This window comes from Lagenorhynchus albirostris, chromosome 13 (assembly GCF_949774975.1).
Source record: "Lagenorhynchus albirostris chromosome 13, mLagAlb1.1, whole genome shotgun sequence".
In the NCBI taxonomy this organism is placed as follows: domain Eukaryota; kingdom Metazoa; phylum Chordata; class Mammalia; order Artiodactyla; family Delphinidae; genus Lagenorhynchus; species Lagenorhynchus albirostris.
This window is the reverse complement of record NC_083107.1, coordinates 68,783,158-68,798,820: the sequence shown is the minus strand read 5'-3', so window position 1 is coordinate 68,798,820 and position 15,663 is coordinate 68,783,158. Positions and strand designations below refer to the sequence as shown.

General features: G+C 56.6%; 1 protein-coding gene across 7 annotated transcripts; it reads left to right on the top strand.

Annotated features, from left to right (window-relative positions):
• Positions 1–704: 704 nt before the first annotated feature.
• SLC35F6 (solute carrier family 35 member F6) lies at positions 705–15,280 on the top strand. 7 transcript variants are annotated; one of them, XM_060169868.1, is made up of 7 exons: positions 706–890; positions 8,931–9,003; positions 9,145–9,222; positions 9,824–9,995; positions 10,243–10,455; positions 11,192–11,302; positions 12,623–15,280. In XM_060169868.1, the coding sequence occupies exons 1-7, from the start codon at positions 814–816 to the stop codon at positions 13,090–13,092; spliced, it is 1,194 nt and encodes a 397-aa protein (XP_060025851.1). In that variant the 5' UTR covers positions 706–813; the 3' UTR covers positions 13,093–15,280. The 7 variants fall into 7 exon arrangements, with proteins under 7 accessions (XP_060025848.1, XP_060025851.1, XP_060025849.1 ...); XM_060169866.1 differs by having other exon boundaries at positions 8,931–9,047; positions 9,150–9,222; XM_060169865.1 differs by lacking the exon at positions 9,145–9,222 and having other exon boundaries at positions 705–890; positions 10,243–10,593.
• Positions 15,281–15,663: the final 383 nt, after the last annotated feature.

Sequence of the window (15,663 nt, the reverse complement as noted above, 5' to 3'; positions counted from 1 at the left end):
AGCAGGGGCTACTCTTTGTTGTGGCTTCTCTTGTTGCAGTGCACGGGCTCTAGCCACGCGGGCTTCAGTAGTTGTGGCACACGGGCTCAGTAGTTGTGGCTCGCAGGCTCTAGAGCGCAGGCTCAGTAGTTGTGGTGCACAAGCTTAGTTGCTCCGCGGCATGTGCGATCTTCCCGGACCGGGGCTCGAACCCGTGTCTCCTGCATTGGCGGGCGGATTCTTAACCATTGCGCCACCAGGGAAGCCCGGCTTTTCTTAGTTTCTTTTGCTGTAAAACAAACTCCCAAGGAGCAGGAACTAGATTCTTACGCCACTTTTCTGTAAGATGTGAGCAACACCGCGGGTTGGGATCTCTAGGGACACGTCTCAGGCCTCCTGGGAGTTCCCTGGGTATCCAGTAGAGAGGAGATTCCCACGCTGGACGTTTCTACTTCGTGGTTTGCCTCTGACATTGTTCAGCTCAATCTCTCTAAAGGGTTTACAGAACGCTCTAATATCCACGATGCATTCTCAGTTCCTCGTCCCATCAGCCCCTTTTGCAGGGGGGGAGACCTGGGCCCGTGACTTGACACTGTCACTCTGTGAGGACCAGCGCCCCCAGCTCCGGCTCTGGAGAGCGCAGACGCCCGCCCCGCCCCTCCCGCGCCCTCCCTGGGGGCGGAGTGAGCAGGCACGGGGCGGGATCTTTCAGGTCATGTGACTCCCGGCCCGGAAGCACTCGCCCCCAGACCCCGGGGTGACCAGATTGGGGGCTACTACCTCCAGCGAGCGCGGAGGTCGCGCTCCTGTTTCGCGCTCCCGGCATCGGCCGCCATGGCCTGGACCAAGTACCAGCTGTTCCTGGCCGGGCTCATGCTCGTCACCGGCTCCATCAACACGCTCTCGGCAAAGTGAGTCCGGGCCTGGCCGGGAGGGGAGGGGACTCCGCGCCCTCCCTTCGCGGCTCTCCTTTCCTGACTTCACCAGCCAGCTCAGTTGCTCTGATCCGTTCATGCGGTTTATGGACCACCCAAGGGGTACGAGGCCCAGGGAAATGCGGGGCAGGGCCGTGTCCCCGGCTGGAGGATCCGAGCCCCGGCTTTGATTCGATGTGTGCTTGACTCCAGCGAGTCACTTTCTAACTCAGCGCCTCAGTTTCCTCATCTTTAAACGGGAGGGAGTTTCTCTCCCCTGCCCCTTCCAAGCTGGCATCGGGGGCCCCGCCCTCCAGGAGCTGTGGGCCAGGGAGGGCTACCATAAACGTCATGCGGACCGAGTGACCAGTGAGCGTGGAGGGCTGCGATGACAGAGAAGGGGGTGCCCCATGGGCCTCTCTTGGAGGAAGGGTTACAGCTGGGCCTCGAAGCTTTGGTAGGATTTCTACATGTGGTGGGGACATCGAGGCAGGAACAGCAAGGCCAGATCCAGGTGGATTGTAACTAGCACCAAATGCCCAGGCTGGATTTTATCCCATAATCAAAGAGGGGCTTTTGAGATGGGGAGTGACATGTTAAAAGTGATGCGATGAACTTGGTGGTCAAGGTGCAAAGTAGCTGGCTGCAGGGAAGATCACGCCAAGGCTGCTGCGTAGCAGATAAGGGGAACTGGGAGGTGGCAGTGAGGTGGGAAGGGAAGGGTCAGGTGGGAGAGACCAGGTGCAGAGTGAAGCCACGGGCCTGACCCACAGGATCCAATAATCACTCCTGGGCTTCTGCCTGGGGGAACAGAAGTGGCATTAACCCAGGCAGGGGGGCAGTTCAGCTCTGATGTAAGAGGGTGTGGTGCACGTGGAGGACAGTAGACAGTGACCCTCTCCCAGTCAGACCTCCCTTCCACCTGAGCCCTGCCAGGCTCCAGAGCGAAGGGGAGTCACCCCAGTCACCCTCTGGGCTGCGCTCCAGGCCCCCTGAGGGTGGTGGGGATAGTTGTATCTTATTCGTTTTTGAGGGTGTTTCTTCCCAACGTACTCCATCAGTGACGTGAGAAATGCCCCAGAAGAGAGGTCTGGGAGAGAAGTACCCTGTTCGATTCATCAGGCATATATAAGGTCCTTACAGTGTGTGAGGCACTGCCTAGACCTAGGGAAGGAGACAGAAGTGACCGAGAGAAGGTCCCAGGCTTTGAGATGCTTAGAATCTGCAGCAGAGGAGACAGATGTGTACACGCTTGGCAATCACGGTGTCCTCCCTTCTCCACAGGAGGTGGACCTCTGGGTAAGGCCCACCTATCTCTCTGGTTGGGCTCTGGCCGGCTGTGTCTGTGTCTTGTGCTGGGCTCCCGGGCCCTGAGGCCTCCTGAAGGGTACTCCTTTTGCTGAGCCCTTAGCTATAAAGGAAACTCAATCTGAGGGCTCCCATCTCAGGATCTGACTGCAGCAGAGCAAGTCATCTGTCCATCCGTCCCACAAGCCAAGGCCTCAGTCTGGTGCTTATAGGGTGGCTGTGGTCTGCCAGGGCCGCTGTCCAGAAGGAGAGCTGAGTTACCTACTGAGGTAAACTGTGCTGACTCAGCTCCTTCCAGAAAAAGCTCCAGACCGGTCAGGTAAGAAGCCAGGGGATCCTCAGCCCCAGGACGCCTTGCCCTTGGAGGCTGCCTGAGAGGCCAGAAAGAGGTGCCCAGGTGTGATCCCAACCTTTGGTCCTGTCCCCTGCCCTGTGGCCTGATGTGGGGCCTCTTAGGAGCCTCCCTACCTGTGATGGGCCCCAGTATTGGACCCTAAACAGTGTTCTAAGACCAGACTGTGAGAAGGACGCTCTCAGAGGAAGAACGTGGGAGAGCAGCTGTGTACATCCTGATAGAGATTACTGATTTGAAATCACACTCTGACCTGAAGTTTCTGGCAGGGACAGACAGACGAGAATGTGACCACAGCAAGTGCTAACCAGTTAATACACAGAGAGCTCCACGTGCCACGTCCTGCCCTGGCTGCCTTTCATGAGTTAAGTTAATGAATTCTCATAACCACCCTATGAGGTAGATAAATTCCTTGTCCCTGGATAAGGAAACTGAGGTTCTGGAAAGAGGGGCTTGCTTACCCAAGTTCAGCTCAGCTATTAAGTGGCAAAGTTTATATTTGAGCCTAAGTAGTCTGGCTCTAGAATCCATGCTCTTAACCTCCACTATGGGTGAGGCTGGGGACTTCTCTAGTCATCCTTAGGGGCATTTAAAGTTGTTAGAAACATAGAAATTATCCATTCCCATCCCCACAGTTTACAGTCAAGGTCCCAAGAAAAGTTTCGTGTGTGTGTGACTCAGCTGGTTGGTGTCTAGAACCTAGGTCTCAGGATTTGGGTCCAGTGCTGGTCTTCTACAGCTACAGTACCCAAAACTCCCTCTTCCTTGGGGGTTTCCTCTTATATCTCTGCAGGCAAGAACAGACAAGCATGTGCCCATGGAAGTTGTAATCCTATAAGTGGCATCTCCTCTCCCTGCCGTCGGGTGCCTTCCCTCTGGGACTGGGTGACAAGCATCTGAAGTGTCCATCCCAGAGATCCCTCAGGGTTCAGGGTTAGAGTCTCTAGTAGCCTCTTGCAGTTTCTTGGCCTGTAAAGTGAGCATAATGTTTCCCTCCCCGGCTGCTTGGGCGGACTGGAGACAGTGGATGAGGAAGTGGGCGTGAGCACGTGCTGCTCCTGTGCGGGGATCACAGGTCAGCTGTCCGCTGCAGGAGGTCACTGCCCACTCAGCAGGATTGGGTGCGCTGCAGGGAGCCGGCCTGGCCGGGCTGGGCTGGGCTGGGGCTGGGGATCACCCACCCGCCGGAGGGAAAGTCGCGGGTCAGGCTGGCCCTGTAGCCTCGTCCCTGGTGTGGGCAGAAGGTCCCTCCCTTCTCCTTTCTGTGCCTGCTTTCTCCCCCTCACCAGGCTTCTGCTGACGCACTTCCCGGAGACCAAGCATCTGCCTTCCTCTGGTACCGCGTGGGGCTGTCTGCCTGAACCAGTGCACGTTTCGGAGCCCCGCCCTCCTGAATCCAGCTGGGGTTCTGCACGTAAAGAGCCAGGGTCAAGTAGACGCCCACTCAGGAAGGCTCACATCCCCTCCCAAACTTCTGCAGGCTGTGCAGCCCACCTAGCCACGAAGGGGCCACGGGGGTCATTTCTCCAGCAGTCAGGCCCACTGGGTCCGGGGAGCCTGCAGGAAGGTGGCAGGAGGCCTGCGATCACTGGGCCTCTTTTAGGGGAGGACGCTCACTGTCCTTCCTGCGCCAGCTCTAACTTTTGCCTTGGCCGCTGCCCCTCCCCCACCCATAGGTTCCCAAAGTGGGCACGGGATAATTGCTTCAGAGGGGTTCAGGCCAGCTGGAGAAAGCCTTAAACCAGCAGGGCACTGTAGCAGCGAAAAGAGCATGAGGCTTGGAAGCTATGAGATTAGATGAGTCACTGGGCCTCTCCAAGCCTCTGTTTCATCTATAAAGTGGGCGTGATAATCCCTGCCCCACCTTCTTCCCAGACTCCTTGTAAGATCTACTGAGGAGAGTTACCTAATACTTAAGAGAGGGAGGGCTGTCATCATTTATCACCACGTGAGCCAGGGCCACCTGCTGTGACACCCCTGGAGAGTGGAGAAGCCCTGGGGCCCTTCTGAAGATCCCAAGCCAGAGAAAGAAGCTGACTCACTGGGCTTAACAGGCCCAGGATGAGAGCGGAAATGGCATAGATTCTGTGGGGAATATGGACACACAGCCAATCGGCCCAAGGCAGCCGCATCAACCACTTCCTCAGCTTCTGACCGCCACCCCTGGTCCCACGCTGAGCTTTGAGCTTACTGAGCAAGGCCACGCCAGAGTGACTCGCCCCTAGTAAGGGTAGCCCACCCGGAGCCCTCCAAGGCCCAGGGAACTCTAAAGGAAGCCCACCTCTGCCAGTGCAGGGCGCTTCCTCATGTGGGTCCCCAAGACCTCCTGCCCTAGAGACCACGGCTTTCCCCAGGATATAGTGTCCAGAGAGAATGGAGGGCCCATGTGCAGGGCTGACCTTTTCCCCGCCTCAGCCGGGGGGGGGGGGGGTGGGAAGAATCCTGAGTAAGAAGGTGATGGGTGTTGAGGAAGGAGCACTGAACAGGGGGTGGTGCTCCTGGGTACTAGCGCTTCCCTGTGTCCCTCAAGCCCTGTCTGGTCCCTGGGTTTCTCGTCTCTCAAACCAGGAGCTTCCCGAGATGATGGCTGAGTTTGTTCTCCTTTCGGCACTTTGTGGCCCTCCGGGCGCCTCTGCGTCAGCCTGCAGGCTGGGTCCCAGAGGATGGATACTCTCCCCGGAAGCTTTCAGGCTGGAGCAGAGCTGGGGCCACACCCACCCAACACAAGGGGAAGTGGTTCCTGCTCAGCAGAGGAGAGGGAGGGAGAAGAGGGGCAGCAAAGGACTTGAGTGACCCCCTGCCATATGCCAGGTCTTATATGTCTTATTACTTTTGCCAATTCATCAGTGTTGGCATTATTATCCCCGACTTATAGGTGAGAAATCTATAACTCATCCAACCTGTGAGAGTCAGAAGTCTGGCCTTTCCATGTACCCTGCTGCCTTTTCTGAAAATAAGTGCAAGCAGATGGGTTCGGCCCTAGATCCGCCCACTGTTAACTGTATGAGCCTGAACACGGCCCTCTCCACCCCAAGGTCTGAAGTCCCTGCCTGTAAAATGCGGACCGTTGTTGTGAGGCCTAAACCACACAGCCCGCATGAAGTGTTCAGGCTCCTCAGGGAGAAGCACAGGCCTGGGACAAGGTCGGTACACAGTGAGTGGTGCATTCGTAAACACACGTTAGTGAAGCGTTTTGCAAAGAGATAAGTGCTGTCCCACTGGGGAGTGATTGCTTTCTCCCCCAGATGAACCGGGTCTGGCTTTTGGCTCTTGTCCTGTGCTACCTGGGGTCCTGCTGTGACTGCACAGTGAGGCAGACCTTTCCCAGGGCCAAGATGAGAAGCCTGACTCTACCCCAAAGTGACTGCAGGCCTGAACTCCTGCCTGGCCAAGAGTCTGGGCAGGGCAGGCAGCCTGTCCTGACACCCAAACCCTTGGGGTGTAAACCTGCCCCAGGCACTCAGATACAAAAAGATTCCATTTCCCCTGCTGGGAACCTGCCAGCCCTGCCTGTTCAGGCAGACCCACCCCTTGGAGGAAGCAGACAGCGCAGGGGGAGGGGAGGAGGCTTAGCACCAGCCCTACAGCCTGCTCCCCTTGCAGTGCCCCTCCCTGGGGAAGGGCAGGTCCCGCTGGTCCCACCAGCAGGGGACGCCTCAGACCGGATGGCAAATTAGCAGTCATGGATACATTGCCTTTGGACTATAGTACCTGCCTATTTGTCTAGCGGTGTCTGGAAGTCCCACTCATTCAACAACAAAAAAAAATGTTTGAACTTCTGTATAATAATGTGCCAGGAGCAGGGGATTGAAAGCTGTGGAGGTTGCTGGATGCTGAGCTCACAGCCTCTCAAGTGACAAGGACTATGGAATCAGAAAGTGATGCAGATATGAGTTGTCATGACTGTAAGGTGCACAGGCAGTAGCCCAGGGGGAGTTCAGGAGGTGGCCCCACTGCTACATCAGGGGTCTTGAGCCTGCCAGTCTGTGCTCTGGATGTGGCCCCAGGATGGGGAAGGGGCTTCCATACCAGCCCTTGCCCTAGGCTTCTGGTTGACCATGAACTTGGCAGGACCTCCCTTGTCCCTCCTGGAGGAGCCCTGGGAACTCTCTCTCTGACCTGCTCACTCGCTCCAGGGCAGGTGTTTCTGCGCCCTTGGTAAAGCTTGACCTCTGCTCTCCTTCGCTTCTCTCTTTTGCTCGGCTGCCTCACCCAGCCCCTCCCAGAGGGCTCTGTCTGTGAAAGTGAGTCTGGCTGGAGAGCAGGCCAAGCTGGGTGAGCCATACAGGTGGTATGTGTCCCACACCCACATCCCACGTCCTGTCCTGTCCTGCCCTGCCTGGGGATCCCAGAGTCGCAATCTACAGCAGATCGGGCAGAAATGAGACCCCAGAGAACAGGTGGTTTCTGTCATTGATGGGGATTATCTTTGCCCCTCTGCTACTGGGTCTGGTTCCAGCCTGATCCCCTGACCCAGATTTCCTCTGCCTTCCCAACCAGGCATATCAGAACTTCTAGCTGCCCATCAGCTCTCATTTGACCTCCACCATTCCCAAGCACCAGAAGCCCTCCTACCTTCCCTCCTCACTGTGGGAGTGGGTGGGGTCTCCTACCTTGAGATAAGTTTGCCATAGTCCTGTTCTGCTCACTTGCCCTGGGAAGTGTTCAGATCTCTTTGTAGACGTGATCTCTCTCCCTCCAGCTCTGTGCTACCACCAGCGCTCAGCCCGCCCTTCCCACCGCCTGCCCACTTGCCCCGGGCTGTGGGAAAGAGCTCCCTGTTCCCCTCCTCAGACTCAGGCACAGAGAAGCCCCGCCTGCACAGGATCTTTGTCAAACCCAGACCTGCACCGCTTGGCATGAGCAGTGGCCCCTGCTTGGGGCACAGGAAGCAGAAGGCTTCCCTGCGCTCTGGGAGCTGAGCTTGTGCACAGAGGAGCCAGCAGATGGGGTGGGGCCCGCCACGTAGCTGCTCTGGACAGACATTGTAAGGAAGGACATTTAAGAAGAAGTCCCGAGTCTTACACTTTAGGGACCGCCACCGCCTACGAGTGGGGTTGCTGCAGCGGGGGCAGGTCAGTGGCCCACTGCAAGCGGCCCTGGGTCTGCGTTGACTTGCGACAGCAGTGTGATGTGGCGCGTGCAGTCCAAGCCAGGTCAGCTAACCAGGGTGTCCAACACGTGGGCGGGGCCGCCCCGTTGCCCGACTCAGTCTGGGCCGGATCACGTGCCCTTGGCTCTGGGCCTGGGCCCACCAGAGTGCTTCCTGAAGTCAGCAGCCAGGGGAGTGAAAGGTTAGCAAGGGCCGGGGCTGCTTAACCAGGAGAAGATTCCGAAGGTGGGGACCAGCCAGGGCAGTGAAAGGTTAGCAAGGGCCGGGGCTGCTTAACCAGGAGAAGTTCAGAAGGTGGGGAAGGCTCCATATATATGAAGGGCTTTCCAATGAAAGAGAGATTAGATTCCCAGGGACATAACTAAGGCCAGCGAAAGTGAAATTCAGAGGCAGAAGTTTTAGCGACAGATGTTGGTAGGTGCAAAATGGTTGGCGGTAGCTGCCCAGAGCGCTGTGCCGTGACGGACTCTGGGCTTGGCGGGGAGCATGCCATAATCAGTGAGGCCCATCTGCCGGGGTGCTGGCTGGCACCCACTCCACAAGCGCCACGTACTTGCCACTGGCTTCCGAGCCAGTGCTAGAGAAAACCCTCCAGATCCTTCAGGTTATGGGAAGGTGACCGGGTGGTCTGTGTCAGGTGGCCATTTCCCAGGGCCCACGTGACCTTGTAGACCAGGGACTCTTGATATGGGTCCCTTTGATAGTCTGGTGAAGCCTAGAGTAGTGTTTTAAAACGTGCAAATAAAAGACCAAGGATTACAGAAAAAGCTAATTGTATTGAAATAAAGTTATCAAGACATTAAACAAGCCAGTTTGTGAAATAGTAACGTACATGTGTGCATGCGCTTCTTAACACATGAAATAGTAAGCAGTGGGTCTAATTACTGTAATTTTGGAGCAGTGATGAGTGTAAATAATACTTCACAGTATCTGCAGTGACTCAAATGTGATAATGAGAAGAGCTGTGATTTCCGTGTGTGACAAAGTCGCAGGTACTGCAATACTACACTCATAAATGGAGGAAATGCTAAATTTCTGTTAGAGGTTCATGAAATTTCAGCTAAAGGGTCCCAGGCCCCCGCGTTCTGTCTGCCATCCCAGGGGAATCCTTGCCGTGGAGACTGGTCCCTCCGAGAGGGAGCCCCGCTCTGGGCCGAGTCCGCTAAGTCTGGCCAGGAGGTGTGAGCTCTCTGCAGGCCCCAGGACCGGGTGGGAGAGCGCGCTGCCACACTGCAGGGTTTGACCTTCTCTCTGTCTGCTGCAGGTGGGCGGACAACTTCGTGGCCCCAGGCTGCGGAGGGAGCCAGGAGCACAGCTTCCAGCATCCCTTCCTCCAGGTATCTGTGCCTGTCCTCGCCCATCTCCGTCTCCCAGGCCTCAGGTCAGGGGCCCCCACGAGGCCATGCTGTTTGCTAACCTGGGTTGGGGGAGTCCTCCCTTGCTCTCAGGAGAGCCAGTTGCTTCTCTCTCCCTCCCAGAACAGAGGCCAGGGTGTGAGGTGCCCCTGGAAGCGGGCAGAAGGCACAGTCCCCTGTAGGAAGCCTGCACAAGTCCTGGTGAGCGCTCATGCCCCGGACTCCTTGAGGCCAGCCCTCACCATGGCCAAGTCAGGACACATTTGGAACAATCCAGCCCTGTCGTAAAACATGCTCCCCAACCGCGGGGAGCCCAGACCCCACTGGGGCGGGGCAGACACCATCAATGGAAGGTACCTTATATAAGTTCTCAAGCCTCTCGGGGCCTCAGTTTCTCCATTGGAACATGACCAGGGATTGGTCTAGATTGGTGGGTTTTCAGATCAGGCTCTACATGGCCTTAGAGTTTCCGTCGAGGTGTTTGAAGAGCTTAGGGGTAGATCTAGGAGGCAGGCTCTGGCCTCCCACACAGAGCAGGTCTGCTTTTGTCTCTCTTACATGTTGGGGTTATAGGTAAACTCTTGCGTTAAGAAAGGTTATGTTTAAAAAATTTTGTTACAGAGAATTCCCTGGCGGTCCAGTGGTTAGGACTCCATGCTTTCACTGCCGAGGGCACAGATTTGATCCCTGGTCGGGGAGCTAAGATCCCACAAGCTGTGCAGCACGGCCAAAATAAAAAACAAAAACCCTTGTTATAGGTGGTCTTCCTTCCAGCTCTGAAGTCCCGTTTCTGTCCCTGCAGGCAGTGGGCATGTTCCTGGGGGAGCTCTTCTGCCTGGCTGCCTTCTACCTACTCCTGTGCAGAGCTGCAGGGCACCCAGACACCAGCATGGATCCCCAGCAGCCCTTCAACCCCCTTCTCTTCCTGCCCCCAGCCCTCTGCGACATGACCGCGACCAGCATCATGTATGTGGGTGAGTAGCCAAGCCAGGCTGCCAAGGGCTCAGCGCAGCCTGTGGCCCAAGGGAGCTACTGGGAAAGAGCCACCCCCAGCTTGTCTTCAGCTCCCCCCGCCCCCTCCCACCGACCTTTACACACACGCCCCCAACCAAGGTTTACTGAGTACTTACCACGTGCCAGCCCTGTCAGCCCTGAGGACACCTCAGTGAACAGACAGGCTGGGCCCTTAGGAGCTAACGTCATGTGTCTCTCCTCTCCTAGCCCTGAACATGACCAGTGCTTCCAGCTTCCAGATGCTGCGGGGAGCAGTGATCATATTCACAGGCCTGTTTTCGGTGACCTTCCTGGGACGGAGGCTGGCACTGAGCCAGTGGCTGGGTATCCTCGCGACCATCGCAGGGCTGGTGGTCGTGGGCCTGGCTGACCTCCTGAGCAGGAACGACAGTCAGCACAAGCTCAGCGAAGTGATCACAGGTGTGGCCGGGGTGGGCATCCCGGGGCTGCCCAGCACAGAGTCACTCGACAAAGCATTTTACAAGCTCCGCTGTCCGCCAAGCCCTGGGGGAGGGCACGTGGGCCACCAGCTGATGTGGACATGCACCTGCTTCCCAGGTGATGGGAAGAGTGTAGGGAAGACCAGCAGGGGACAAGCAGCGTGAGGGAGAGGTGGGTGAGGAGCGGGGAGGTCCGAGGAAGGAGAGGGCTAGTTCTGCAATGTACTTACAGCCACACAGACTGCAGGATCCGGAAGAGGAAAGGAATGAATGTTGACAGCACTTACCAAGCACGCAACCAGCGCTTCGCACTGTGCTCGTCATCACTCATCCTCACGGTCCCGGAAAGGACACACTGCAGCCCATTTTACAGTGAAGTGGCCACCCTGCTCACGCATGGCAGGATTAAACCAGAAATGTCCATCTCAGAGCCTGTTGCTTCTCAAAAGACCTGCTTACCCCAGTTGTGCAGCCCTCAGGCCCAGGCGGACCCCTGGACTTTCTGGAGCCTTAGCCCAGAGGGGCTGACAGTGCCTTCCCTGGTGGCCTGCCTCACCCTTCAGGGGCCAGGAGGTCAGGCGCGGGGCCTGTTGTGGCCGGACCTCGTGGACTGTACAGTGCCCTGCGGAGTAAGGGGCTGCAGGGGCTCTTAGGTTTCCGTGGGCTGAGATGTCTGCCTCAGCCTGGCCTCACTCTGGGCCCCTCCTTTCCCACAGGGGACCTGCTGATCATCATGGCCCAGATCATCGTCTCCATCCAGATGGTGCTGGAGGAGAAGTTTGTCTACAAGCACAACGTGCACCCACTGCGGGCAGTCGGCACTGAGGGTGCGTGTGAACACAGGCTGGCAGGAGGGCGCTGGGTGGAGTGCGCCCTGTGGGGCGGCACGTCGAGGGGATGCAGTGAGGGCGCCTGGCGAGGTGCCTGGGGCCTCTGGGAAGGGCGAGCCTCCCGCCCTCCTTCCTCGCTCCCTTCACCATGTTCGTGTTGATAAATACCCTGACAGCTGCCGTGCACTCAGCCAGGAGCTAAGGGAGGACAGGGACGAAGATGAATGAGATGCAAGCCCCGCTCTAGAGGAGCCGACCAGCAGGAAAGGAGCAGGCAGTGCGTCTTAGCTCGGCCCGCTTTTACTCAAGTGACGCTTCACTTGCCAAGCATATCTGAGTGTCATGGCCCAGGGAAGGTGGCGTTTGCGCTACAAATTTCGGGAAGCAAGAATGGACAGGAGGGAACTCCAGGCAGAGTGGAGACATGGGGAGCTGGATGTGAGTTTGGAAACCAGTGAGGAATAGTTTGGCGGAGGTACAGGTTTGATGGAGGGGAAATGATCAGGAATTGAATATGTCAGGGTCATATCTTGGAGAACCTTGGAACATCAGGCAAGTGGATTTAGACTTTAAATGACAGGCAGGGAGGAGCCACCAAAGGTTTCTGAGCAGGGAAGTAAGTCAAAATGAGGCTTTAAAATTATGGGACTAGCAGGGCGGATTAGAGCAGTGCTACCGAAGCGTGACCTACGGGCTTGTCGGGGAGCTGGTGGTGCCTGTTGCACCGTGAGCTGAGGGCTTACGGCAGAATGTTAACCGCCTAAATCAGCTATGTCATCAGGCGTACTGATGGCTTCCACTCACTTTTTTTCCTAGCAGGACTTTCTGAGTGAAGCAGTGCCTTGATTTACATTCTGGCCCAGCTCCTTGTCACGCACCAACAGCGCTGAGCTAGAGAGCTGTTTTTCCACACTTGTGAGAGCAGTGTCGTGCTCGCAGCCAGCAATCCTTTTGTCAATGAATGGAATTGAGTTTAAAACGTGTCAGAGAGCATTGTACATTGTAAGGGTAGCTGTCGTTTTGTGAAAGTGTGTGTACATGTCTGTGCACTGGTCACAATATAAAATGTATTTCCTATTCTTGGTCCGGTCAGAAGACGCGGATTAAAGTGGAAATGGGGCCGTCAGAGCCCATTCAGTAGGCCGTTGTAGTTCCTAATGAGCAGAACGGCTCCAGGAGCTGGAAGGAAGGAGCTGGTGCGAGGGCGACTCGGAGGGGTGGCTGGGAGGTCAGCGGAGCCCGGCTGGGTGGGCCGGGGCACGCTGCCGGGGCTGGGGGCCCAGCGGAGAGCATGACGTGCTCCCTCCACTCCCGCAGGCCTCTTTGGCTTCGTGATCCTCTCCCTGCTGCTGGTGCCCATGTACTACATCCCCGCCGGTTCCTTCAGTGGAAACCCTCGCGGGACGCTGGAGGACGCGCTGGACGCCTTCTGCCAGGTGGGCCGACAGCCACTCATCGCGCTGGCGCTGCTGGGCAACATCAGCAGCATCGCCTTCTTCAACTTTGCCGGCATCAGTGTCACCAAGGAACTGAGTGCCACCACCCGAATGGTGCTGGACAGCCTGCGTACCATTGTCATCTGGGCAGTGAGCCTGACGCTGGGCTGGGAGGCCTTCCACCCGCTGCAGATCCTTGGCTTCCTCATCCTCCTGACGGGCACAGCCCTCTACAATGGGCTGCACCGCCTGCTACTGAGCCGCCTGTCCAGGGGCCGGCCCCCGGCAGAGGAGGGCGAGCATGAGAGACTGCTGGGGGGCCCTCGGACTGCCATCAACGATGCCAGCTGAGCCTCCTGCTCTGCTGCCACCTGGACGCTCCTTGTTCACCCCGAGGCTGAGGCCACGTGGGCTGGTGAACCTCAAATGCCCTGCCCCCGAGGCCTCGCCCTGCCCCCTCCCCACAGACACCCCCCACCCACCCAGGGCAGCTGCTGCCACAGAAGATGACACAACACCCAGGTCCTCCTTTGTCACCACCCCATTCAGGCCTGAGTGCAGTGCCCGACCCCCAGCAGGCTTCCCCAGCCCCTCCTGCAACACTAGAGCTAAATCATGGAGTAGAATTGCAGGAACCAACAGCCCTAGGGTTTCCTCCTAAATCATAGGCTAAATATGGTTCTCCCAAGAAGAGAGGTCACTGAGCAAATTATAATAGAACTAAGCACCACAGTTTCTAAAACTTGTAAGATACTCCCTAACCCTGCCTGGGAACGGAGGTTTCAGCCAGGGCCTTGCCACAAACTCAGTGTGTGCTCCCCAGCCCTGTACCTGGTCACTCCGGGCCTTGGCGTCCTGCTCTGCAGAAGGTGTCCACGGTGTGGCTTCCGTGCCTTTGGGCCCAACTGGGCCCATTCTGCAGGCCTGTGGTTTTGACCAACCTGGGGAAGGAGTGACAGCCCGTTGATTGAAGAGGCCCCCTGCCCACGGCGCTCCTCCCCACGCCTGCTCTGGCGTCCTTGCTCACACCTTGAAGTCCTCCCCACCTGGGAGAAGTTACAGGGGGATTTCAGGGCAGCCCTTGATAATAGCTTTTATGAACTCTTCACCTTCCATTTTAAAGATGAGCAAACTTGAGTCCCAGAGTTATAAGTTGTTTGGCAAAAGTGCTCTCCTGCCACGGGCTCTGGCCATGCAGCCACACGACCAGGCAGTCGGTTGGCTTGTAGAGCACGTCTGGGGTTCTGCGTCAGCCCCAGCAACCCGACAGACACCATGGAGAACCCTCCAAGGTGGTGGGTTTACCGGGAGTCTACCGTTGGGAGTGATGCTGGTATCCCAGGCGTTATGTTAAGTGCTTAGCTTTCATTCTCCTGCGTAACAGCCTGCACAGGTGGATGCAGGTGAGAAAGGTGTGGCCCAGAGAAGGTCAAGTGACTTCCTCTTGGAGCCGGTATTTCAAGCTGGGTTTGCCTGATTCCAAACCTGTGGGCCCACTTACCATAAAGTCTCTGAGATCTTTGGGGGTACTTCCTGTGGCTGGGAGAGAGGCATCCTGTGCTGTTATCCTCCCAGTAACCCCACCCTGAAGAGAGGGGCCTGGCAGCAGGGACCCCAGGTTGCTGAGTGGCCCTTTATTCCAGTGGTCCTCGCTCTGGCAGATCACTTTCCTGGGCAGCTCAATCGTGAAACAAATACCGAATGCCTTCCTTAGAATAGATCCTGGGAGAAGGGATCTCTGACAAGCAAAGCCCTCGGGCTGTGGGAATCCAGCAGGTTCTTACCGTCGGGAGAGAAAGGCCTCTCCATCCCACCAGCTCCGAGTCTCGGGGGGCCCTGACCTCCTCTGGGCCGTGGTGTGTGTCACAGGAAGAAGGAAATGGAGATCGAGGGTGGTGCGTCCAAAAAACTGGGGCCTTACAGTGTTGTTTCAGGCTTTTTATTTTTAAAAAGAAGAGGGGAGTTGGCAGTGTGGACTTTTTTCTTTAATAAGAGGGAAGGAGCACAAGGGTTAGGACATTCCTGGAGGTAACGTCTAGAACTTTGGATGGAAAAGCTGTAAGGTACCAAAGCATAGAAATCACATGTGGATTTTAGCATTAAAGGGTTGGGGGGGATTATAATGGGACTTCAGTGGTGAGAGGTGGCAGAGGATGGGGAGGGCACGTATGGTCAGGCCTGCCACCCACTCAGGCAACTTGCTTTATCTCCTGGAGCTTTGGGTCTTCACATCTCTAAAATGGGGAAGCCTGCATCTCACAGGATGGCTGTGAATATTACCTGCGATATAAATGGAAGGTGGCTGTAAATGCCAGCGTACAGTGGAGCGTCCTGCAAGGCGGCACTGCCCACTAGGGTGGCCTGTCAGGCATTGAAGTCCCAGCAGAGCCACGATGTGGAGCATCGGTTTTGCTCAGAGGGGGAGAAATGTTTTGTTAGAACATACCATTGTGGAGTAGAGTGTAAACTTCGCATCGATTATAAGATAAAACAGGATGCCTCATAAAATTTTTATGTTGACCCTAAGTACCCTTCCAGACCCTGGAGTTGTGTCCTCTCTGTCCTAGTGTCTGGGGTGCTTCGGAGGGTGAGTTTGAGAGGCCATGCCGTGTCATGCTGGTAATGGGGGTGGAGGGGGAAAGAATCTCCACTCTCCTGCTGAGTCTGGAGGGTTGTGAGGAATGTCTGTAGCTGTGGCCTACTGCTCTGAGTGGAATAATGGGGCCCTGGACCCCAAATTAGAATTGACTGATAACAGACTTCTGTAAACATCAGTTCAAATACAGTGTAATTCACACCATCTGCACTGTAGTGAACTGACCAGTTCCTGCCCCATTCGTAGTGGTCCCGGGGGATCCTGGGGCTGGGGTGTCCTCCAGGACTGCCATCCAGGTCCTGGAGTAGCCCTCAGGCTTGCTGCCT